At 48.4% G+C, this 25934-nt stretch overlaps 1 protein-coding gene across 2 annotated transcripts in view; it reads right to left on the bottom strand.

Annotated features, from left to right (window-relative positions):
* Window positions 1-25934, bottom strand: part of Srrm3 (serine/arginine repetitive matrix 3) — a 68614-nt gene that overhangs the window by 22184 nt on the left and 20496 nt on the right. For both annotated transcript variants that reach the window (XM_085837285.1, XM_085837284.1), the window contains exons 2-3: window positions 17545-17787; window positions 12696-12797 (exon numbers count right to left, since the gene is read on the bottom strand). In XM_085837285.1, coding sequence (XP_085693411.1) covers window positions 12696-12797; window positions 17545-17777 — 335 coding nt within the window. In that variant the 5' untranslated portion in view covers window positions 17778-17787. The remainder of the gene's footprint in view (window positions 1-12695; window positions 12798-17544; window positions 17788-25934) is intronic.

Raw genomic sequence — 25934 nt, 5'->3', positions numbered from 1 at the left:
GCCAAGTCAGGTAGAGCAGGCCTGTTAGCTCAACTACTGGGAATGCTGAGGCAGGAGGTTTTCAAGTTCAAGGTCTTTCTGATCAACCTAAATAAGAATGAATGGATGGATGGATGAATGGATGGATGGATGGATGGAGGTCTGGGGATGTAGCTTCGAGGTAGAGCACTTGTGTAGAATTACCCAGGGAAGGACTTGGGGTCCCCAGCTCAGCTGTATAGCACCCACCAATAGGAAAACCCTGAGTTTCACTCCCAGTAACACGCGCGCACACACACACACACACACACACACACACACACACACGAATGCAGAGTTGGCAAAGGGCCCACCTAGCCTATCTGCAACACCTAAGCTGGGTGTGGTAGGGTACACCTCAGGAGTTCAGGGCCACCCTTTGATACTTAGGGAGGTTGAGGCCAGCTGGGTTACCTGAGAATCTGCCTCAAACATCAATAAAACAATTAGGTCCATCCCACGGATTGAGCTCTTTCTTACCCCTGGACAAGTCTTCTCCCAGTGACTGTTAGCCTGTCGTCTTATCCTGGTGTCCCTTCTGGCCTCCCTTTCCCTATTCTTTCAAAGGACCCCTCCCCCACCGCTGACATCTGCCTTTCCAGATCCCTGGGCACCCCCCACCTCCCGCCTTTGTGCCTCCCCTCCCACCTCTTTTCCTTCAGCCCTGGCCTCAGCCTCTGAAATATTCATAGCCTCTCCTCACCCTCCCTCCCCTCCGCAGCCTCCAGAGGCCTTCTGCACTTCCAAGCTCCAGCTGCCGGCTGTCTTCATCAATCACGGCCAGCGCTGGAGGGTGTGTGCACTCGCGGCTCAGCTCTCTGCCATCCCCAGCTCTCTACCACTCCCCACCCGTCTCCCTCTCCGAATCTCAGAACTCCACTCCACCCAGCAGGAGCCTGCTGTCTGCCGGCCTCCCCACCCGCAGGCATCCTCTGCTGCAGATGACTGGTTTGCAATGTGCTATCTAGGCATTCCACTCCTCTCAGGGACTCACAGGAGTCTTTATCATGATGGCTCTGTCCCTAAGCCACCGTGTGACCTGGGATGATTAGGTTCCTGGCTGAGCCTCTTCTTCAACAAAAGAATTCTTTAAAAAGTTAACTGTATTTTAAAAACATTATTTTTTAAAAAAATATTTATTTACTTACATATGTCTGGGAATGGGGCTCACATATGCCACCATGAATGTAGAGGTCAAGACACAGCTTGCAACCATCATTTCTCTCCTTCCACCATGCGGATTCAAACTCTGATCATTTGGCTTTAGAGGCAAGCTCCTTTACTCTCTGTGCTATCTTTTGGTAGCCTACATTTCAACCCCCCTTTTTTTTTTTTTTTTTTTAAATCGAACAAGCCTACAAATGGTCTTCCATAGTAAAGGGCTCCAAGGTGACAGTCCCTTCCTCCTCATCTCTACCTCCCTCATCTTCCATTCTGGTGAGGACAGTTCCCTGGCTTCAGAAGAACCCCCCCCCCTTCTCACACACACACACACACACACACATACACACACACCCTTGGGGGCTGCCCACACACAGTTCATCCTTTCCTGTACAGAGGAGGGAGGGCAGCACCAGTACCAGCTTTGGATTCTCAAGATGCATTTGAATCCAGAAATGAGTGTGCTGGCTAGCCCTCAGGGGCCTTATCTATACAAGAAAAGAGAATTCCCTGGCTTTGAGCAGAGGATTAAGTAAGATTCTCTCTCTGAAGCTCCCAGCAGAGAGGCCGGTCCAGTGACTGGAGTGTAACCCAGTACTGATTACTAGGTGGGAGGCATCTGCTGGCTTACACATCACAGATGCCTCTTCCTGGAATCGATCTGGGAACAGCACATAAAAGATGGAAGGAAGGGAGACCGGCTGTGGTGACATGGCTAAGGGAAGGAAGGCTTTACAGCAGGCATGGTGGCACACATTTATAATCCTGGCACTCAGGAAGGAGGCAGGAGGATCACAGGTTTGAAGTCAGCTGTGCCACATAGTAAGTTCAGGGTGAACCTTTTTATAGAAACCCTGTCTCAATAAATAAGTAAGCGAACAAGGAAAGGCTGACAAAATGGCTCAGTGGGTAAAGGCATTTGCTTCTAAGTCTAGTGACCTGAGTTCCATCCCCAGAACCTACGTGGCAGAAGGAGAGAACTGACCCCTGCAGATTGCCCTTTGACCTCCACACATACACTGTGATGTGTGCATTCTCCAATCTCCTTTCTTTGTCTCTCTCAAAATAAATACATAAAAAGTAATAAACACAAGGGCTGGGGCTCAGCAGGTGGCGTGGCAGATCGTTTAATGCCCAACCATGGGAGTGGACTTCGGATCTCCAGCTCTCACATAAAAGCCAGGCGTGCTAGCACACACCTGTGATCCCAGTGGCAGGAGCTGGAGTTAGGAAGAGCCCTGGGCCTCCATCAGTTCCAAGTGGTTACTACCAGGTACAGAGAAACTCTGTCCCCCCAAAATCAGGTAGAGCCCATATGGTGGCATATGTCTTTAATCCTAACACTTGGAATGCAGAGGCAGGTGGATCATTGTGAGTTCGAGGCCAGCCTGATCTACAGAGTGAGTTCCAGGACAGCCAGGGCTATACAGAGAAACCCTGATTTGAAAAACTAAAGGAGAGAGAGAGAGAGAGAGAGAGAGAGAGAGAGAGAGAGAGAGAGCCATTGTCTTCTGACTTCCACCTGCACACACATGTATATATACATGAGTGAGTGCATATACTTGCACATATGAATGTACTCACATATACCATGCACACATACACAAGATAAAAATCAAAACCCCAGGCAGGGCTGGAGAGATGGCTCAGTGATTAACAGAGTTTTCTGCTTTCCCAGAGGACCAGAGTTCAATTCAGTTCCCAGCACCGTGTGAAGGGACTCTTAACTAGCCCTAACTCCAGCTCGGGGTGGGGGGGTGGGGGGGTGGGGCGGTGCAACATGTTGCCCTCTTCTGACCTTGGCAGGTACTTGCACATATCCACATATCCACATGCATATCCACATGCATATCTATGCACAGAAATAAACTACAATCAGCTGTGAACTCATTACTTTCAAGTGATTATTAACTAAATTCTGTGTTTAAAAGACAAAAGCCGGGCTGGAGAGAAGGCTCATCGGACTGCTCTTCCAGAGGTCCTAAGTTCAGTTCCCAGCAAACACATGGTGGCTCACAACCATCTGCAATGGGATCTGATGCCCTCTTCTGATGTGTCTGAAGAAGATTTTATGCACATTTTATATACATAAGGACCATGTACTTATGTACATAAAATAAATAACTCTTAAAAAAAAAAGTCTAGGGGTTGGTGAGATGGCTCAGCAGGTAAGAGCACCCGACTGCTCTTCCAAAGGTCCTTAGTTCAAATCCCAGCAACCACATGGTGGCTCACAACCATCCGTAACAAGATCTGACTCCCTCTTCTGGTGTGTCTGAAGACAGCTACAGTGTACTTACATATAATAAATAAATAAATCTTAAAAAAAAAAAAAAGCCTAAAGCTCAAGGACCAGTTCTGTGGGTCAGTGTCAGGTCTGTGGGTCAGCGTCAGGGGCTTTCTCAGCACATGTGAGGCCTGGGCCTTGATCTGTAGCACTGCACAGGCAGCTTTTAAGTCGACATATCTCCATCAAGATACCCACTCCCTTATAATTGGAAGACTGATTTTATTTTTTCAAAAGAAAAGAAGAAGCCACATGTGGTGGACATGGTTCAGTGATTAAAAACCCTTCTTTAGTGTGAGGCTTTGAAATGAATCCCTAGCACATTAAAAAACAATAGTTATGATCCAACTTGCAAAAATGCTGACAGCCTTGAGGCCAACACATGGATGGATATCTGGGAAGCTTTTGGGGGGAGCGCTGGAGAGACTAATGTGATCCTATTGCCTGCACAGAACCAAGCATCCCCCTCCTTTAACTCAAATCTCCCTGCTCGTCCTCATCCTGAAGCTGCTGGCTTCCTTCCATCTGCCCTTGTCTCCCTCCGCTGGAATGTCCAGCCCCTTGAAGTCCTAGGTCCATCACATCCCACACAGCTCCTCAGCCACACAAATGCCTGACGTGTAAAATACAGTCTTTAGTGAGGCTGTAAAATGTAGGGACATCACATCTAAGTTGTGTGGGCGAGCTGGTGGGAGGAGGGAGCCTCAGTTGATTCAGACTGGAGCATGATGAAGCTTAGATACAAAATCAAATTACTCCCTTTGAGCATTACTTAATCGAGGACCTTTCCAGGCTTTGTAACTGCTGGGTTAGGTTGGCCACTGATATCCTTCATGCATGCCTTGCTCCCTGCTTCTTCCCTGTTCCCTGCACATCCCTTCTCTGATGGCTCCATCTTCAGGGTACCTTCCTCGGTAACTCTCAGCTTTATTTGAAGAAATCGATTTTATAGGTATGATTGTATAAGTGTATGTGTACCATGTGCATGCAGTGCCTATACAGGCCAGAAGAGGGCGTTGGATTCCTTGGAACTGGAGTTACAGGTGGTTGTGAGCCACTATGTGGGTACTGGAGTGGACCCTGGTTCTCTGCAACAATAACTTGTGCTCAGAGCCATCTCTCCAGCCTCCCTTGTTCCCCACCTCCACCTTAAGTTTTGGAGACAGGGTCTCTCTCACTGTTGCAACAAGACTAGCTAGCCAGCAAGGCCCCAGCGTCCACAGGGGCTCAGCTTGCAGATGCACACTATGCACATGGCTTTCATGTGAGGGCGGAGAACCCAAATGCAGCGCCTCTCCTTCTAAGCAAGCATTTTCCCACTGAGCCATCGCCCCACACCTACTTATCACCAGCACATTCTAACTTACTACTTGTGTGGCTATGGCTTCACATGCTGCATGGCCAGGCTTCCTTAACATTGTTTGTTCTTAAACCCAAGTTTGTTACCTCGTTAATGGTTCATTACACCGATGGAATATGTCTATGGGGGTGGGAGGATGGAGTGTCATCCCACCATAGAGGTGACCGGCTCAAGCACAGGCAGTTGGCTATGAAATGAAAAGGTGTCTCGAGACCAGATTCAGTGGCGCTCACCCCGGATCCTGGCATTTGGGAAGTGGAGGCAGGAGGATCAGGAGGTGAAGGTCAACAAGTTGGAGGCCAGTCTAGGCTACATGGAACTAAAAATGGAGGGGGAACAGGGAGATGGCTTAGTTGATAAAGTGCAGCCTGTGCAAGTGAGAGGATCTGAGCTTCATCCCAGCACCCCAGTAAAAATCTGGGTGTAGTGATGTGCCCATGTGATCCCAGCATTGAGGAAAGAGAGACAGGAGGGTTTCTGGAATGTGCTGGCTGGCCAGATCAGCTTAATGGTGAGCTCCCAAGCCAGTGAGAGCCTGTCTCAGAAAATAAGGTAGATAGAAATTGAGGAAGGTATTCAATGTTGATCTCTGGCCGCCACATGTATGTACACACACAGGCATACACACACACACACACACACACACACACACATACACACACACACACACACACACACACACACACACACACACACATGAAAGGTTGCCCCTCACTGGATGTTCCTTATACCATTTTTTTAATCAAAAAGAGACTTTTGGGGGGTAATTTTAAAATTCCATCTATCTATTTATTGAGTGTGTAGTGTGTGAGTGTGTGCATTATGTGAGCGAGCATGTGTGCTACAATGTGTCTGTAGTGGTCCAAGGATGACTCCCTGGATTTTATTCTCTCTATCCACTCTGCAGGTTCCAGGGATCAGATTCAGATCATCACTGGCTAAGTCCCCTCACTGGCTAGTGTGCCGACACTCTGGTCACTTAACTGCTTTTGTTTCTCTTTAGCCAGGAGCCTATTGGTCCAACCAGCCGCGATCATGGTGGGATTCTGGGCAAAGGGTCTTCCCTTTCTGCCCGTCCACTCAGCCATCATGGCGCTCGCCTCACACAGGCCTTGAATGGTGGCAGGAACAGGAAAGAACTGCATCTGCATTCTTTTATCCCATGCCTCCCAGCCCGGGGCAAACATTGATCCTATGTCTATTATGATAATTGCTAGTGCGGGTGCCAGACAGTATTTCGAGTGCTTTCCATGTATTTATCCCATTTAATCATTGAATATTCAGAACAAGCCTTTGACACAAGAACCATCATTAACGTTCCTATCTTACAGATGAAATGATGAGGTTCAGAGAGGCCACACCACGTCTAAAATTAGATGTGTCGGGAGAATGACTAGACTTTGTTCACACTGTGTTGGGAAGTAGCTCGTAAATATTGCCTCTGTCAGCCTGCTTTCCCAAACACTTTGGTGTATTATATAAGCAGGAAACTTTCGAAACAGAGCAGCTGGCTGCTGAGGTGGCTCAGAAGCCAAGCCTGATGACCTGAGTTCATACGGTGCCCAAATGGTGGCAGGAGAAAACTCATTCCTGCAAGTTGTCCTCCACATGCATGGCACGGAACATGCACGTTTACACACACACACACACACACACACACACACACACACACACACACACAGAGGGTAGAGTGTGTGTGTGTGTGTGTATGTGTAGGTAGGCTATGAGGAGGTGGTGGAATTCTGGGGGTGGGGCCAGTTGAAGGAAGTGGGGCAGCATTGTGGGGAATGTCTTTGATGGACATATCTTGTGCTTCTCCCTTTCTGTGTCTCTGGCAGTTTCTGGCTGCAGTGATGTGTGCCATCAGTTCCAACATGCTTCCTCTGCTACGGTGAATTTACCCTCTGATACCATTAACAAGACAGCCTGTGTTGTCTGTGTCGCGTACTTTGACCACAGGTCTGGACAGGTAACGAACACACCATGTTCCCACCCCGGGGATCCACCATCTGAAGGAAAACATCTCCAAACACATTCTGTCTCTGTCCAAAGCCTTTTCCTGCCTTCTGGCTTTTGTAGGGTCATTTCTAGATATGGCAGCAAGACAATATTCTGATGGCAGTCTGGAGTGAAGATTACCCCAGGAAGCGATCACTCTTCTCAGTTAACACACAGGCAAAGAGGGACCACTCCCTAAGTGTGATCCCACCTCTGTTGTGAAGCCAGTATGAACTCATAATGACCCCAAAGACCCACAGGGTGGGGCCCCTTCAGTCTGGATCTGTCTTCATTGTTTATAAAAAGTTTTCAAATTTTATTTTATGTGTGAGTGTCCTGTCTGCCTGCTTACATGAGCACCTACATGGAGCCTACAAAACTCAGAAGAGGGCATCAGATCTCCTGGAACTAGAACTGGGGATGGCTGTGAACCACCATGTGGGTGTCAGGAATTGAACTTGGGTCCTCTGGAAGATGACAAGTGCTCCCAACCACTGAGTCAACTCTCCTGACACTTACTCTTTTTTTTTTTTTTTTTTTTTTTTTGGTTTTTCGAGACAGGATTTCTCTGTATAGCCCTGGCTGTCCTGGAACTCACTTTGTAGACCAGGCTGGCCTCGAACTCAGAAATCCACCTGCCTCTGCCTCCCGAGTGCTGGGATTAAAGGCGTGCGCCACCACGCCCGGCTTGACACTTACTCTTGTTAACTGTAGGGGCTTCCAAATTTGGGGGTAAGAGTATATTTATGTGGTAGAGAACTTACCTAAAATGCTCCCAAAACACTAGTCTGCAACTTGTGGAGTGTCAAGAATGGAGGCCAAGGCATAAATGCGGGGGACTCAGGGCTTTATAGGGTCTTGGGGAAAACCTAGACTTGGCAGGCACACAGAGACAGCCAGGCAGAAGGGAACCCCCAGACCTGTGGTCAAAGTACATGACACAGGTGACTTGGGCTGTTTTGTAAATGGTATCAGAGGGTTTTTGTTGTTGTTGTTGTTGTTGTTTTGTTTTGTTTTTTTGAGACAGGGTTTCTCTGTATAGCCCTGGCTGTCCTGGAACTCACTTTGTAGACCAGGCTGGCCTCGAATTCAGAAATCCGCCTGCCTCTGCCTCCTAAGTGCTGGGATTAAAGGTGTGTGCCACCACGCCTGGCAGGTATCAGAGGTTTAATTCATTGTGGCAGAGAAACCATGTTAGAAGTCAACAGAAATTGAGCAGTTGCTAATTGGAGTCAATTCTTGAAGACAATTGAGCACAGGAGTCATGTAGGTGATGTCGGTGGCCACCTGTCAGTGATGTGTATTTGCCGTGTGCTGGGGATTAATCCTCACCATTTATTTATGTTTTTCTCATGCTAGGGATAGAAATCAGGGCCTCCTGCATGCTATGCAAGGGATTTACAGCTGAGCCACATCCCCAGAGTCTTCCTGGGGTGGAGAGGTGGATTCTTGGCAAACACTCTACATCCAGCGCTTCATGGAGGATTCTAGGCAAGTGCGCTATCATTGGACTCATCTCCAGGCTAACGAGCCTAGGAGGTGGGTATCCTACCTTCGTTTTAAATGTAAAGTTGTGAAGAGCTGGGGAAATCAAGGGTCTGCCCAGTCACAGCTAGGACTGTGGTGCAGCAGGGAGCCAGAGGCCAGGGTGCTCACCTTAAACTTAGAGCTTTTGACACGTGGATGGAGCATCTGTCTCTTTCCCCTATACATCAAAGATGTGAAAACTGGCTCAGATGCCAGGTCCATAGAAAGTGTGTGGCCAGGCTGTGGCGAACCCTGCCTCACCCCTATGTATGTGTCAGGCCTAAGAACAAGCTTGATTTCAGCACCACGGATAGCTGCCGGCCTTTGGGCTGCTGAGCACATCTTGGTGTAGTTGTTGCAGTTCCTTTATTAACGCCTTTATTGCTGTTTTCTGTGTGAGTGTGTGTGCTGTATATGCCTGTGGGGTGTGTGTACATGTGTAGGGGGGTGTTGGTGCTCAAGTGCATGGGTGCAGAGGTAGGAGGAGACAACAGCATCCCGCTCTATCACTGTTATTTTCTTGAGTCAGAGTCTCTTACTGAACCTGGAGCTAAGATGGCAGCCAGCAAGCCCCCGAGAACCTCTCTGCCACCCACAGTGCTGAACTGCTACTTCTTGTCTCCCAAGTGCTGGTATTACAAGCATGTGCCAGCACACCCAGTCTTTAATGCTATTGTCTGTACTTAGAGACTTTTGGTTCAATTCCCTTATGATGAAACAGGAGCTTCGTGCAAAAAACTGGGAGAGCCACACTGTATTAGAGATCACAAGGATAACCAGCAACGACCCCGTTCTCAGGCTGGGAATGAATGTCACATGGATTAAACATACGTTTGCCTAGCATGTATGAGGCCCTGCATTCTATTCCCAGCATGACATACACTGAGCATGATAGTGTATACTTGTAATCCCAACACTCTGAAGGTGAAGGCAGGGGGGTCACAAGTTCAAAGTCAGGCTAGAAAGATGGCTTGGTGGTTAAAAGCACTTGCTGTTCTTGCAGAGGACTGAGTTTGGTTCCTAGCATTCACGGCAAATGGCTGCAATTCCAGTTTCAGAGAATCTAATGCTCCCTTCTGGCTTCCGTGGGTATCTGCTCATGTTCATGTTCTCTCTCAGTCTCTCTGTCTCTCTCTGTCTCTGTGTCTCTGTCTCTGTCTGTCTGTCTCTGTCTCTGTCTCTCTGTCTCTGTCTCTTTTGAGATAGGGTCTCACTATGTAGCTCTGGTTATCCTGGAACTCCCTAAGACCAGACCGGTCTTACCTGCATCTGCCTCCTGAGTGCTGAGATTAAAGGTATGGGTCAAACTGGTTTTTTGTTTTTTGTTTTTTTTTAAAGGAATAAAAGAAGTTCAAGGTTATCCTCAATTACAGAGCAAACCAGACCATCTTGGGATACATCACACACACACACACACACACACACACACACACACACACACACAATCACTGTTATCATTCTCTTTCTTTCCTTCTCTCTCTTCCTCTCTCTCTCTCTCTCTCTCTCTCTCTCTCTCTCTCTCTCTCTCTCTCTCTTTCGTCAGGGTTTCTCTGTGTAACAACCTTGGCTGTCCTAGAACTTGCCCCTCAGGCCAGGCTGATCTCAGACTCACGAAGATACACCTGCCTCTGCCTCCCAAGTGCTGAAATTAAAGGCAGGCACCACCACCACCACCCTGCCTTAGAAACTATTTTAAAATATTTGCCATTTTTATTTACATGCATGTGTGTGATTGTGTGTGTGTGTGTGATTGTGTGTGTGTGTGATTGTGTGTGTGTGTGTGTGTGATTGTGTGTGTGTGTGTATGAATGGACGCCACACGTGTGCAGGATCCTGAAACCAGAAGACTTTGGATCGCTGTAGTTGGAGTTCCAGACAGTTGTGGGCAGCGCAACAAGGAAACTGGCAACTGACTTCTGGTCCGCAGAGCAGTTATGGCTCTTAACTGAGGAGCTGTCTCGCCAGAACCTGATGTCTTTTTTTTTTTTTTTGACCCAATCTGTTTTATTAAGGTTGTACACAGGACCAAGAGAGAGTTATTTGCAGAATAACTTAACAGTGGCTCTGCCACTAAAGAAAATGGTTTTCCGGAGCTGTGACGAAAGGATGAACCATCTAGAGACTGCCAATATCCAGAGATCCATCCCATGATCAGCATCCAAACGCTGACACCATTGCATTCACTAGCAAGATTTTGCTGAAAGGACCCAGATATAGCTGTCTCTTGTGAGACTATGCCGGGGCCTGGCAAACACAGAAGTGGATGCTCACAATCAGCTAGTGAATGGATCACAGGGCCCCCAATGGAGGAGCTGGAGAAAGTACCGAAGGAGCTGAAGGGATCCGCAACCCTATGGGTGGAACAACATTATGAACTAACCAGTACCCCGGAGCTCTTGACTAGCTGCATATGTATCAAAAGATGGCCTAGTCGGCCATCACTGGAAAGAGAGGCCCATTGGACACGCAAACTTTATATGCCCCAGTACAGGGGAACGCCAGGGCCAAAAAAATGGGAAAGGGTGGGTAGGGAAGTAGGGGGGAGGGTATGGGGGACTTTTGGGATAGCATTGGAAATGTAATTGAGGAAAAGATGTAATAAAAAATTAGTTTTAAAGCCGGGCGTGGTGGCGCACGCCTTTAATCCCAGCACTCGGGAGGCAGAGGCAGGCGGATTTCTGAGTTCGAGGCCAGCCTGGTCTACAAAGTGAGTTCCAGGACAGCCAGGGCTATACAGAGAAACCCTGTCTCGAAAAACCAAAAAAAAAAAAAAAAAAGTTTTATATGTAAAAAAAATGTTCCCTCATTTAAAAAAAAAAAAGAAAGAAAAGAAAATGGTTTTCCCTATGGGTCACCAAGATGAATCAGTGGGTAAAGGCACTTGCCGCCAAGTCGGATGACGTCAGTCCAATCTGTAACCACCACGCGGTAGAAGGAGTAAACTGATTCCCGGAAGTTGTCTTCTGGCCTCCACACACACACCCTGGCATGCATGTACACTAACTCACGGTCACACGCGTGCACATACAATAAGTAAATAAATGTTTAAAAAAAATGTTTCTTTCCTAGCAGCCACCAGCTGCTCATAGAGCCTTGGAGAGTGTTTTCTTTTGATTGAGACAGAGTCTTTTTGTATATCCCAGGTTGGTCTTGAACTCACTGGGTAGCGTAACAATCTTCCTGTCTCCGAAGCTAAAATCATTGATTAGGTTTTCGTGAAACAAAAGTGGACAAAAGTCTGCAGATTCAGGAAGGTGTCTGCTGCTGAGCTGGGCCCACGGCTGAGAGAAAGGCCAGGAGTCTTTCTCCAGCTTCTCTCACAGCCTCAGTGCTGATTGGGGAAGAGTTCGTCAGCGAGGTGGACACCCTCTGAATGTGTCCTGTAGGATTTGCTGAGTACATTGTCAGGCAGAGCACTGGGCTACCCTTTGCCATTTCTCCAATTCAGCCCACTCCATTTTCTACACAGTTTTTTCTCCTGTGCTGGGGCTTGCATTTAGGACTGTAAGTACTCTAAGGCTGAGCCCCAGAGTCATGCTGGAGGGTTCAAGACAAACACTCTACCACCAAACACCAGCACCCCCTCACGGCCCCCAGCAGTGGGCTCTACCACTGAGCCACGCCCCCAGCCCCTCCCTTGGGGATTCTAGGCAGGTGCTCTACAACTGAGCCACGCCCCCAGCCCCTCCCTGGGGGATTCTAGGCAGGTGCTCTACCACTGAGCCACGCCCCCAGCCCCTCCCTGGGGGATTCTAGGCAGGGGCTCTACCACTGAGCCACGCCCCCAGCCCCTCACTGGGGGATTCTAGGCAGGGGCTCTACCACTGAGCCACACCCCAGCCCCTCCCTGGGGGATTCTAGGCAGGGGCTCTACCACTGAGCCACACCCCAGTCCCTCCCTGGGGGATTCTAGGCAGGGGCTCTACCACTGAGCCACGCCCCCAGCACATTCACATTTGGCTTTGTACAATCTAGGACACATCACATGCTTATCCTGGAGTTCATTTTACAGGTAAAAATAACCGACCCACTGACTAACTTGTAGCTTGCCTGTGGTCATACTGTCAGTTGGTTGCAATATTGGGAGTCTGAACATTTCTGAAGTCGCCTGGCTCGTAGCCCATAAACAGGAACCAGGTGGGCAGCAAATGGCCCTCAGGGATCCTCAGTTGTGCATACTCTGTACTCTAGGCCAGGCCAGAGCTTCCAGTGGGCAGAGTTCATGAAATCTCCTTCACTCAGCCCATCTCCTAATGGTGCATCGGGACAAGTCCTCCCCTTCGTCCCCATCCAGTTGCAGCGTGAGATGCACCCTCCCTTACTGTCACTCAGGCAAATACTCACATGTGGGCCCCAGGCCGGTCCTCCCGGGTCAGTACGCCTTCCTTCTCCATCAGCATCTGCCGGAAGGTCCCGACCTTCTGCCGGATCTCCTCCTCTGAGTACCTGTGGGGAGGAGGAAGCATAAGGATTTCACGGCCACCTCAGGTCTCTCCTCAGTGCACTTTGCCTGCTCTCCAGCACTCGCACACTCCAGTGGTGTCTACTTTTCGTAGGTTTTTATTCTATCTCAATGAACCCTCTCCCTCGACCTCCCTTCCCGCCACTCCCACGCCTCTCCGCCCTCCTCCCCCCCAAGCCTCTCTGCCCACCTTCTGCTTTCATTCAGTACTCTCCTTTCCCTTCCTTCCCCTCCCTTTCTTCCTCCCTCCCCTCCTTCTTCTCTCTCTGTATTTTATATTTCTCCCCTCTCCCTTCCTCCTTTTCTCTCTTTATTTAATTTATAACTACACTGTCACTGTCCTCAGACACACCAGAAGAGGGCATCAGATCTCATTGTGGATGGTTGTGAGTCACCATGTGGTTGCTGGGAATTGAACTTAGGACCTCTGCAAGAGCAGTCAGTGCTTATAACCACTGAGCCATCTCTCCAGCCCCCTCCTTCTCTTCTTAATTCTGTTTATTATTAAGCTCATCATACAAACTATAAAAAGTTTTAATTCTTACTTGATGGATACACGTTTTTTTGTTTGTTTGTTTGTTTGTTTTTTGTTTTTTTGGTTTTTCGAGACAGGGTTTCTCTTTATAGCTCTGGCTGTCCTGGAGCTCACTTTGTAGACCAGGCTGGCCTCGAACTCAGAAATCCGCCTGCCTCTGCCTCCCGAGTGCTGGGATTAAAGGCGTGTGCCACCACGCCCGGCCTGGATACACGTTTTGTCTGTATGTCTATCTGTGGACCACATGTGTGCCTGGTACCCAAGGAAGCCAGAACAGAGCAAGAGATCTCCTGTAACTGGAGTCACAGATAACCATAACCACAGTGAGTGAAAACTGAACCACAGTGCGAGTGATGAGAATCGAACCTGGGTCATCCGGAAGAACAGATGGTGCTCTTAACCACTGAGCCATCTCTCCAAACTCCTTTTTTAAACAGAGTCTTGCTACGTAGCCCAGGCTAGCCTGTAACTCACTTGAAATGCAGGTCTCTCCCTTTTAGTACTCCTGCCCCAGGGTCTCGGTGCTGGACTCACAGGCTGCCCCTCAGGACTGTGCACTCACAATTCATGCCTGATGTGTCTGTGGCTGTTAGTGAGTGAGTCTTGGGTCATGACCTCCAGGGTTTTCATTCTTTAGAATGGGAGACAAAGTGAGAGAATAGAAACGGGGGAGGGGGAGGGAAGGGGAGGGGGAGGGGTCTTCTCTTGCTTTGCCTTCTGCTCAGGACCCACTACCTACTCCTACAGCAGGCACAGCCTTCAACCACTCAGCCTGTCCATGGAAACGGTATACCTTTCCCTCTCTTGTTTCTTATTGATATTTTCCTCAACGAACATTTTATAGAAGATTAATTTAGCTTTCAAACTTTGTTTGTTTGTTTGTTTGTCAAGACAATGTTTCTCTTTGTAGCGCTGGATGTCTTGCAATGTGCTCTGTAGACCAGGCTAGCCTTGAACTCAGAGATCCACCTGCTTCTGCCTCCCATGTGCTGAAATCAAAGGTGTGCACCACCACCCTATAGCATTCAAAAGTTGTTTTTAAAGCAAAAACCCAAACAAACATGTCCTTTATTTATGTGGGTTTTTTAAAAAGGGGTTTCTGGGGGATAGAATACAGGGTCTTGTACATGTTAGGCAAAGGTGAATGACCACTCAGCCAAGAACCCAGCCTCTTACTGGGTGATTTTCGACAGGCAGTTTACCTCCAAACTACAGTCCCAGCCTTTGAGTACATCTTTTGACCCATAAACTTCTAGGATCACCTTGTAGTGACCCAAGGGTGAACACAAGGACTTGACACATTGTGTATTGACAGAAGGGAGGACACCCTACCATGGAGGGTGTCACCAACTATGTTTCCATAGTAACCTGTATCTTCTGGATCTTGGCAGTGCTCCTTTCTTTAGTAATTATGTTAGCTTGTCTGTGGCTCTGTACTACCTCAAAGTTACTTAGAGCTGAAGTTTCCCTCCCCCTCCCCTCCCCCTCCCTCTCCTCCCCCTCCCCCCTCTCTGGGTTCAGTCCCCGGAACCTGATAGTCTGTCTGCCATGTTGTGGCATCCCCACCCCCAATTTCTTTAAAAATGTTTAGAGAGCTGGAGAAATGGCTCAGCAGTTAAGAGCCCCGGCTGCTCTTCCAGAGGTCCTGAGTTCAAGTCCTGACAACCACATGGTGGCACACAACCATCTGTCAAAGGATCCGATGCCCTCTTCTGGGTGTGTGTGAAGACAGAGAACTCATATACATAAAATAAATAAATAAATCTTTAAAAATTAAAATGTTTATATTTCTTATTTTTAAAAATGTATGTGTGTTTTAATGTATATGTGCAGGTGCTCACGGAGGCCAGAAGAAGCCATTAGACTCTTTGGAGCTGGAGTTTTTCTAAGTCCTCTGAAGTGGGGGCTCGTAACTCTCTTTTCATGTCTTGAGCAGCAAGTGCTGTTTTTTGTTTGTTTGTTTTGTTCTGTTCTGTTTTGTTTTGTTTGTGAGACAGGGTAGTTTACTAGGTAGCTCTGGAGTCCTGGAACTCACTCTGTAGAGCAGGCTGGCCTTGAACTCACAGAGATCCACCTGCCTCTGCTTCCTGTGTGCTGGGATCATTCCCTGGGTCTTTGTTTTTGAGACAGGTTATCACATAGTCCGGGTTGACCTCAAACTGGCCATGTAGTCAAGAATGACCTCAAGTTCCCGACCTATGTGCTTCTCCCTCTGTGACGCTGAGATTGTAGGGAAACGGAATCCAGGGCTTTAGGCGCACTAGGTGATGCTAACCCTCATCCCCAGCCCAAGGCCTGGGTTTTAGTGAAACTTGAAGTGTCTCCTAAGGGGCCAAGGGCTCTCTCTGGAGCCTATAGATCCTAGGCAGGTTCCCATATTCAGGCCTGTATCCATTGGGAGTGTCGATGTCTCACTAAATTCACTTAGCACTAAACGATTTTAAAAGTTTAATTTATTCATTTATTTTTGGCCAGGCATAGTTGCCTTTAATCCCAGCACTCAGAAGGAAGAGCTGGGGGATCTCATAGTTTGAGGCCAGTCTGGTCTACATAGCAAAGTTCCAGGTTAGTAAATTATTATTTATTTAATGTGTATGTGTGCATGCATGTTTGTGTATGTGCGTGTCTGTGTGCGCGCATGTGTGCGCACCCACACGTGTGACTGAGGACATGAGTGACTTCTGAGCCCAGGACCATCCATCTCAGTGACTAGATTAAGGGGAAAACACAGTTTAAAGGTCATGGAGACTTTGCAGGAAGCCTGGTTACTTAGAAAAACCCCTGTGTTTTCTTCCCTGACTAGCTCGGCATCTCTATCCATTTTATAGATTGTGGAAATGGGGGCCTTGAGTTGTCATTTAAGTTTATTCGTCTTTATGCTTTCAACACTGGGTGTGTGCATCCGGGGCATGGGGCACGTATCCCTGTGGCTTCTGTGAGTTAGAGCCTAGTCTAGAGCGTCAGAGACGGTTTCTGGATTGTCTGAACTAAAGAATAAATGAAAAGTTGGCTTTGTGGCTCCACTTAGCTAGTCCAGACCCTGCTTCCTTGCTGGATTAGGCTGCTGATTCCCAGTACCTTTCAGATTCAGCACCAGGCTCCAAATGAGGCACCCAGCTCTCCCTGAACACTTCAACCCTATTCCAACTCTGCCCTCGCTCTGCCCAACCTTTTTCTGACCCAGCCAAGGTCAGGATTGCAGACTAGGCTCAATGTTCAACCAACCTCATCAGAAGTGGCATCTGCCACAGGCTGGATCAGGCCCTGGCCACATTCCAATGTTGCTTCTAGATCCACTCACCATGCAGGGCCAATCTCCCTGCTCAGTCCGGTCTCGACCACGCCCCACCCTGTTGCACCAATATCCTGGGTACAGCTCCATCACATACAGGTCAGGTCCTCTCAATCAGAACAGTCGCGCTCCACAGCTCCCCCAAACCCTGGTGGTGTACCAAACTCCAGAGTGCACCCAAGCTTACGCCCATCTCAGTCCTGGCTCCACCCACCCCGTCCTCACCCCAAGTTACTCTGCCACACAAAGTCTCTGGGCACAGCTCTACCACTGCCAAGTTCTCAAACAAATAGCCTCGCACTCCTCCCGGAAGTAAAGCTTGACCATTCTCTGTCTAGGCGCCCCTCTGGAGAGTTTAGCTACACCCCTACTCCGCCATTCTCCCCATGTCTCCATACTTACATCCACACTCTTGCTCTGGCTTTATCCTACCTTACTCCTGCCAGACGCTATGCCTAGCCCCGCCCCTTCCTCCGCACCCAGCCTCAGTGCATGCTGGACCGCTGCTTAGACTGGCTGTGCCCATTTCAACCACATACCAACCATACCCCCTGTCGGGCCCCGCCCTTTCCCACTTCTCCAAGCACAAAGCACATCCCAACCACGCCCCTATTCTAACTCCTCCTCACCAGGTACTCCGTCTCTGGTCTCGCCCCGCCCCATTCTGCTCTGATTCGGGCTACGAAATCCAAACACTCCCCAGTCTGTCTCTGCCCTGCCACGCTGCACCAAGTCCCCAAGCGTAATCACCGCTCTACCGTAACTCCTTGCCCTAGCCACGCCCCACCATGCTCACCACGCCCTAGCCCCGCCTCTGACAGCTCCAGCGCCAAGTGCTGAACAGTTTGATCTCGCCCCACCCACATCTCCTTTGGCCCCACCCCTCCCGCCACGCCCTACTCACCCCTGCTCCTCCATCATCTCCTGCAATTCCATGCACTTGAGCTCCACGCGTCGCTTGCGCTCGTGGTCCAGGATCTCCCGGTGCGCGCGCTTCACCAAGCCGGGCTCGGCGGCGCGCAGCTCCTCCTCCGCGCGCGGCCAGGACCCGGACGAGGCGCCGGGCTGCGGGAAGCCATTGGCAGCATCCGGTGGAGCTGGCATGCCGGTAGCCCCGTTGTTCACGGTGGAGGACATGACACAGGTCCTGCGGGACAGATAAATCACAAGGTGGGGTGGTCACTCACTTCTCGGCCATTGGCTAAGCTCTTTCTCTGTGACTTAATCCTGGAGGTTTAGGGCCCACTCGCGGCTCTAATCCGCTTGTTCTCACGCTGTAGAGGGAGGGGCGGGTACCACCACTTAAGGACATGAATGTAATTCACACTAGTCTTCCCCCATCTGTACAGTGGGTGGGTGCAGGCCAGATCTTTGTATTTTGTTTTTCCTTCACCTTTTTTTCCTTAGACAAGATTTCCTAGCCCAGCCTGGCCTCCAACTCACTGTGTAGTCAAGTGTGACCTTAAACTTCTGATCCTCCTGCCTCAGTCTCCTAAATGTTGGAGCTTACAAGCTTGCACCATCAGACCCTGTTTATGCAGTACTGGCGATGGAACCCAAGGCTTTGTGCATGCTAGGCAAGCGCTCTATCTGCTCTGCTCCAGCCCCTCCAGTCCCGAATGCCTTAAGAGAAAATCTTCTATGAAGCTAGTGACATGGCCCAAAGGGTAAAGGCACTTGCCACTGAGCCTGGCTAGAGTTCAAAGCTCAGAACACAAACACCACACACACACACACACACACACACACACACACACACACGTGTGATAGAAGTAGAGAACCGACTCTTGCAAATTGTCCCCTGACCTCTGCATACCGGAACTATGGCACATGCACACACAACTCAATAAATAAATGAGCACAAACGATTTTTTTGTTTTTGTCTTTTTTTTTTGATTGCTTGTTTGTTTTGTTTTATTTTTCTCAAGATAGGGTTACTCTGTTCAGTCCTGGCTGTCCTACAACTCTCTCTGTGGACCAGGCTGGCCTCCAAGTCAGAGATCTGCCACTTCTCCCTCCTGCGTGCTGGGATTAAAGGCATGCACGACCATGCCTATCGAGCCTATTAATATAAAATTTTAAAAATCCTATTTTCTGGTGCTGGGATGGAACCCAGGACTTCATAAATGACAAGCAGTCTACCACTGAGTTACAGCTTTAGCCATTTTTTTGTTTTAAAGATACTGCTGGGTATGCGGTGACTCATGACTTTGGTCCCAGCACTTGGGAAGCAGAAACAGGCAGATCTCTGAGTTGGAGGCCAGCTTAATCTACAGAGAGTTCCAGGAAAGCCAGGGCTACACAAAGAGAAACTCCAGGTTGGAAAATCAAAAACAAAGCCAATTAAAATAAAAAGATATTAGGAACTTATTTTCTTTTAGGTGTGAAAGTTTTGCCTGCATGTATGTATGTGCACCACATGTGTGCTTAGTGCCCGAGTTGGTCAGAAGAGGATATCAGATCCCCTGGAACTAGGTTTGTGGGGAGTTGTGAGCCATCATCTGGGAATCGAACTTGGGTCCTCTGCAAGAGCAACAGACAGGTTCTCCTGACCACTGAACCGTCTTTCCAGTCCAGCTTCAGCTGCTTTGTTTGCTTGCAGTGTTGGCATTCGAACCCAGGACCTGGTACCTGCCAGGTAAGTGCTTAACATCTTGGCTGCATCTCCAGCCACCGGGCTCAGTTTGAACCAGCCGTAGCCCAGGGCACCGTTCTGGCTTTGTTCAGTATACTTCTAACTTCCAGTCTGCGTCCAAGGCAATCCTGCAGGAATGGGGGTTTCTCCAGTTTCATTCTCTTCCTACTTTGGGTGTAGTTTCAGTCTTTTCTGCATCTGGCTAACTCTCCCAAAGCTAATATTGCAGGAGGTAGTTTCAATAGGAGCACCTCTCCTTTGTTCTCGAAATACTGATCCCAAGGTCTGCCCAAGGTGACGTGGAAAATTAGCTTTCCAGAAAGCCATGTCCTCTTGTGTGCTAGGGGTAGGGCAGAGGCATGATTTGGAGGCAATAAGTAGAACACACACACACACACACACACACACACACTCACACACTCGACCTCTATCTTAACAGAGGGAACCGCCTCCTAAGCTATTTCCGGGTCCTTTCTCCAAGGCTCTGCTAGTTGCTAAGCAACTGAAGGTCTCATTCTCAGGGTGTGGGATGCAAAGGATTGAGGGAAGGGTTGGGCATGTATAGATTGGAGCCATCTCAGCAACACTCTTTCCTCTTGCCTCTCTGGGGATGGAATCCAGGGCTTTGCACATGCCAGGCAAGCACTGAGCTAGCTAAGCTATAACCTCAGCCCAATTGACTTTCAAAAAAAATGGCCTGGCCAGATATCTCACCAATAGGGTTCTAGACCAGGCTCCTCTACTCTTTGCTGTGTGACCCTGGGGATATTACTGCCCATCTCTGGGTCTCTGATTCCCAACTGTGGCTAGGAAAACCATCCGCATTCCTTGTGATGGGCGAGTTCCTGGGGACTTACAGAAGGGAGTTACTTGTAATGGTTAGTTTTCATTGTCAGTTTGACATAATCTAGAATCCCCTGGAAATGCAGCCTCAGTAAAGGGCTGTCTGGTTTGAGCTGGCCCGTACATTGATTGAAGTGGGAAAGCCCTGTCCACTGTGGGTGGCATCATTTCCTAGGCAGGGAATCCCAAACTGTTTAAGGGTGGACAGTGTGAGCTGAGCACTGCATGTGTGCTTTAATTCATTGCTCTCTGCTCTTGACTGTGAATATGATATAACTAGTTACTGCAAGTCCCTAACACCATGCCTTCGCTGCAACGATAGGATAGATTGTAACATTGATTTGTGAGCCAAATGAACCCTTGACCTCTTGAGTTAAGAGTAATGCTTTTTTTTTTTTTTTTGGACAGGTCCTTACTATCAAGCTCCGAGCTGGACCTGGCTATGTAGACCAGGCTGGCCTCAAATAGACAGAGATCTGACCACCTGAGTGCTGGGATTAAAGGCCATGTGCTACAACTTCTGGCCCTTGTCAGTGTATTTTATTACAGCAACAAGAAATTAAGACACTACCCTAACTCATCCCTCTTCATCCCTAACCTAGAAAATTTCCCACCTCTGCCCCTGGAAAAGCCCTGAACCTCAAACTCAGTTCTCCTCTGAGGCACACACACACATATACACATACACACACATACACACACCCCAAATACACATTCATACATAAACACACCACATACACATACATCACATCTACACACACACATACACCCACACTCACCCACTCATCCTCACATGCACACACCACACATATATACACACTCATATACTCCCACCCACCCACAACACACACACACACACACAATTTTGATCCCTCACCTCTCTCCTCACTGTGGTTCCTATTCATCCACTTATTCTCTGCAGGTGACATCATCTCCATCCCCCATCTCAGGTGACAACATCTCCATCCCCCATCCTCCATCTTGCCAGGCCACCCTGTCCTCAGCCCCCATCTTCCACGAATAACCTGAGAGATCCACCCTGGCCACAGAGGCCACCTCATGTCTTGGGTTAGATTCAAATAGCCTGGTATGGTAGCATATCACTGTGGCACAACCTTGCCGTCATGGTCCAGCCACATAGATCTTCCCTTTCTCTTAACTCCAGGCCTGCCAACTTGCAGCTCACACTCCCATAATGCTCTTTGTTTTTTGAGATGGAGTCTTACCTCATAGATAGTCCACACTGATCTTGAACTACCACATCTCCCAGGTTGGCCACCAATTCATTTTCCCCTACCCTCAGCCTCCTGGGTGCTACAGTTTCAGGTTTTAGCCACCACGCCTAGCTTCCAGGATGCTCTCGCTACAGACTCCTGGTCAACACTCACAGGCACCATCAATCTAGAGAAGCCTTTCCTTATCCTGAAGGCTGGGGCCACCCTTTCTAAGCTCTTGTCACTTGCTGTTGTCACTGTGGATTTACAAGCCTAGGGCAGCCTTGGAGCTTCTGAATCTTGCTATCAGTCAAGTGCCTACATAAATGGAGCTCAATGAACAGGACTGGAGCAAATCAAAGCCATTACAAAGGGTGGGTGGGGTAGAAATACGTGGCACAGCCAGTCCTGCTGCCTGCACACTCTCCTTGTTCTGCCTTCTTAGTTTCCTTGTGCTGGGAATGGAATTCAGGGTTCTTTCCATGATTGGCAAGCTGTCTACCACTGAGCCACGCCCCCAGCCCCTCACTGGGGGATTCTAGGCAGGGGCTCTACCACTGAGCCATGCCCCCAGCCCCTCACTGGGGGATTCTAGGCAGGTGCTCTACCACTGAGCCACACCTCCAGCCCTCATTGGGGGATTTTAGGCAGAGGCTCTACTACAGAGTCATGCCCCCAGACACTCACAGGCAGATTGTAGGAAAACACTCTACCACTGAGCTACACTGCCATCTTGAAATTTCATCTCTTGCCACATTCTGTTCTAAATCAGCCCCCAGCCTCTAACTCCCCTATTTGGTCATTGTTCAGGTAGTTCAACTGGGTTAAAATTTCTGTTCTCTTCTTTTCCACCCAAGGAGCTTCTATTTATCCTTTGGAGTCCAGCCCAAATGTTACATGGGAATCTTGATCTAGGTTGGAAGTTTGAATCACCCCCCTGCAGTTTTGACCCACCTGATATGGCATTGGGACACTGTAGTTCAGTATGTTTGTGTCTGGCTGTTTGTGTCTGGCTACCATTCCTAGCTTGTAACTGAGGGAGCACTGCCCTAGCTTCCCAGAGCAGATCCCATACTCACAATGGAGTAGGGGCCTGAAAGCCGTAGAAACATTTGAGACTTCAGCCCCTGGAACCTAGCTTATGTTGTCTCTTTTTGAGATGCTTGAAATAGTCTTGCTCTGTAGTCCTAATGGGTCTGAAATTCTATATGTGATCAGGGTTGGCTAACTTCCACTGCTCAGTCCTGCCTGCCTCAGTCTCCCTAGTGCTGGGATTACAGGCAAGCACCATGGCACCTGACTGATGGACATATTCATCTCCCCTTGCCCCATAGAGCCTCCCGTAGCCCAGACTTGCTCTTAAAATCAAGGGTGACAGACGATGACTTTGAACTTCAACAGTCCTGATCCTAAAATCTAAAACATGCATCTTTTGGGGGGGGAGGGGGGAGGGGGGAGGGTAGTCAACATGACCTGCATACCTAGGATCATGTGACAGACTGCAGAATCAACACAGAGACACTAAAGATGCTCTTTAGAATCACCTACACGGCCGGCCAGATGACTCAGCAGGCATAGGTGATGGCCGCCAAGACAGATGCTCTTGACTTTGAGCCTTGGAACGCACTCGGTGGGAGGAGAGAGCCTCCAGGGCTCACAACTTGTTCTCTGACCTCCACAGGTACACGGTGGCTTGTGTGCATGGGCACGGGCTCAAATTAAATTAATTTAAAATGGAGAATAATCTATGGACTATGTGCATGAGGTGTACATGAAACATAATTAGCTGGGCATGGTGGTACCTATCTGTAATCCCAGTGTGGGTACGTGTATATGTGTGTGTGTGTGTGTGTGTGTGTGTGTGTGTGTGTGTGTGTGGCTAAGACAGGAAGGTTGTGAGTTCGAGGCCAGTTTAGACTACATAAGCATATAAGACTACATGGTTTGCCTCAAAAAAGCAAGCACTCTATTAACGGAGCTTGGTGATAGAGTACTTCCATTGTAGGCACAACTGAGTTAGATTTCCTGAAGTCAGATAAAATAGGTGTATTAGTGTGTACTTCACTTCCTGGGGAAGGTGGAAACAGGTGGATATCTGGAATTCACTGGTCCTCGTGATAAGCTCCAGGTCACAACAACAGCAGCAGCAACAACAACAAACAATCAGTCAAAAACAAAGAAACAAACCCCCAAACCAAAGTGGACAGTGCCTAAGAAATAACATACAGGTCACATGTGGCTTCCATACACATGTACACACACACACACACCACACACACCACACACACGCACACACGCACACACACACACACACACACACACACACACACACACACACACACACACACACACAGAGTCTCTCTCTTCCTAAGTCTTGGATTCAGCAGTTAAAAGCACTGACTGCTCTTCCAGAGGTCCTGAGTTCAATTCCCAGCAATTATGTGGTAGCTCACAACCATCTGTAATAGCATCTGATGCCCTCTTCTGGTGTGTCTGAAGACAGCTACAGTGTACTCATATACATAAAATAAATAAATCAACAAAATTGATAGGTTGGGATAAAGCTCAGTGGTAGAGTGCCTACATAGTCTGCATAAGGCCCTGAGTTCAATTCTCACATACACAAAATTCTAAAACCTGGGAAAATATAACTGAAGTTGGAAACACTTCTGGCCCCTAGCATTTTTTTTATAAGGGATTTGTACCCCGTCCTTTGATCTATGATAACTGTTTGATTCACCTGTACTCAAATTCGATGTAGGTACCTAGTGGAGGACCACAGTGCTCTGTCCTTCCGAATCACATGCTTGCTTAGTGAGTGGATGATCGAGTGGCCTGAAGATCAGATTCACAGAGGACACAGTCTGGAGGAGCTTATGAATATAGTCACAGCCCCCAAATGGCTGAACAGATGGAAACAAAGGGATGAACGTATAAAGGTAGAAAAGGGATTTTGAGAAACAGAAATGGCACATGTTGAATCTGGGTCCCCAAACTAACAGTCTAAAGTTGGGTTGGGTTAGACCGCGTTTAGAAAGAATATATTTAGGGAGCATTGAGGGATTTTCAATGACCACACTCCCAGTTTAAGTCAATATGACGAAGAGGCTGCCAGAAGTCCAAGCAATCTTTAGCTACATCGACGAAAATATGATCCTGGGAGGGAGGGAGAGTGGAAGATACAGGTGGCTAGACACCCTGTCTCCGCTCATTTGAGAGATCGAAGAGGATTCAGGTCACACCTGGCTGAGGCTTCTGCTAAGAGCTGTGAAATGTTGTCAGACTTGGCAAATAAAAACATGGGCTCCCTAGTTAAGTGAAATTTGAATTTCATGAAGTTCGTATTTGGGACAGGCTTCTAAAAATTATTCGAGGTTTCTCTGAAGTTCAGATCTAATTGGGTGTCCTATATTTTATATGTCAATCGACCTCCGATGTATCACAGATTCAAATCTCTGAAGGTGAGATTATTATTATTCCCTAGGTGACTCAGTTTTGTTTTCTCTCTGTGTGTGTCTCTGTCTCTTTCTGTCTCTTTCTGTCTCTGTCTCTCTCTGTGTCTCTCTGTACCCACCCCTGTCTGTCTGTCTCCAGAGCCTCACTATGTAACCAAGCATAGCTGGAAATCAATTCTCTCTCTCTCTCTCTCTCTCTCTCTCTCTCTCTCTCTCTCTCAAGATGTATTTATTTATTTTATGTATATGAGTACACCATTGCTCTCTTCAGACACACCAGAAGAGGGCATCAGATCCCATTACAGATGGTTGTGAGCTACCATGTGGTTGCTGGGAATTGAACTCAGGACCTCTGGAAGAGCAGTCAGTGCTCTTAACTGCTGAGCCATCTCTCCAGTTCCCTGAAACTCTTGTTTAATATAAAACCTTTGAGACAGAGTCTCACGTGCCCAGGTTGTCTTGCGGTCATCAGTGTTCCTCCTGGGTATCTATGGGGTTGGTCTAAGCTTGGATGTGCAATCTTTCTGCTTCAGACTCCAGAGCACAGAGACTCTATGCACCCTGCCTCTTCATCTGCAAGACAGGGCTTAATAGAAATCCTGCCTCTTGAAGAGGTTATGAAGAGTGAAGACACTGATGTATGTACAATTTTTGTTCCAGCCACATGATGGACACCTACAGTCCCAGCATGTGGGAGGCCGAGGCAGTAAGATCATGAGTTCAAGTCCAGCCCGTACTATGCTATAGAAGGATAGTCTGGACTACAGTAGAGTGAGACCTTATCTGCCTCTGTCTCAAAATCAGCAAGCATGCAAACACACACACACACACACACACACACACACACACACATTGCTGGTAATGATGTAGGTCAGCACACATAAAACCCAGCACTGCATAAATGGTTTGTGCTGTCTGTCACAAACCTGTAATTTCAGCACCCAGGAGGATCAACGGTTCAATGCCATCTTCAGCTACATAGGGAGTTTGGGGTCATCCTGGGCTACATGAGGTCCTGACTTAAGGAGAAGAGAAAGAAGAAAAAAAGGTGGCGGCGGGGGTGGGGGGAGGTTGTGGAGATCCCACGGTAAGCGGCCAGAGCTAGAAGCCTGGAGGAGCTGGTGTCTCCCGGCGGTGAGAGGGTTAC

The sequence above is a fragment of the Mus caroli genome, unplaced genomic scaffold (genome assembly GCF_978045245.1).
Source record: "Mus caroli unplaced genomic scaffold, Mus_caroli_1 scaffold_4, whole genome shotgun sequence".
Classification (NCBI taxonomy): domain Eukaryota; kingdom Metazoa; phylum Chordata; class Mammalia; order Rodentia; family Muridae; genus Mus; species Mus caroli.
The sequence above is the reverse complement of the archived record's forward strand: the minus strand, read 5'-3'. Positions and strand labels throughout refer to the sequence as shown.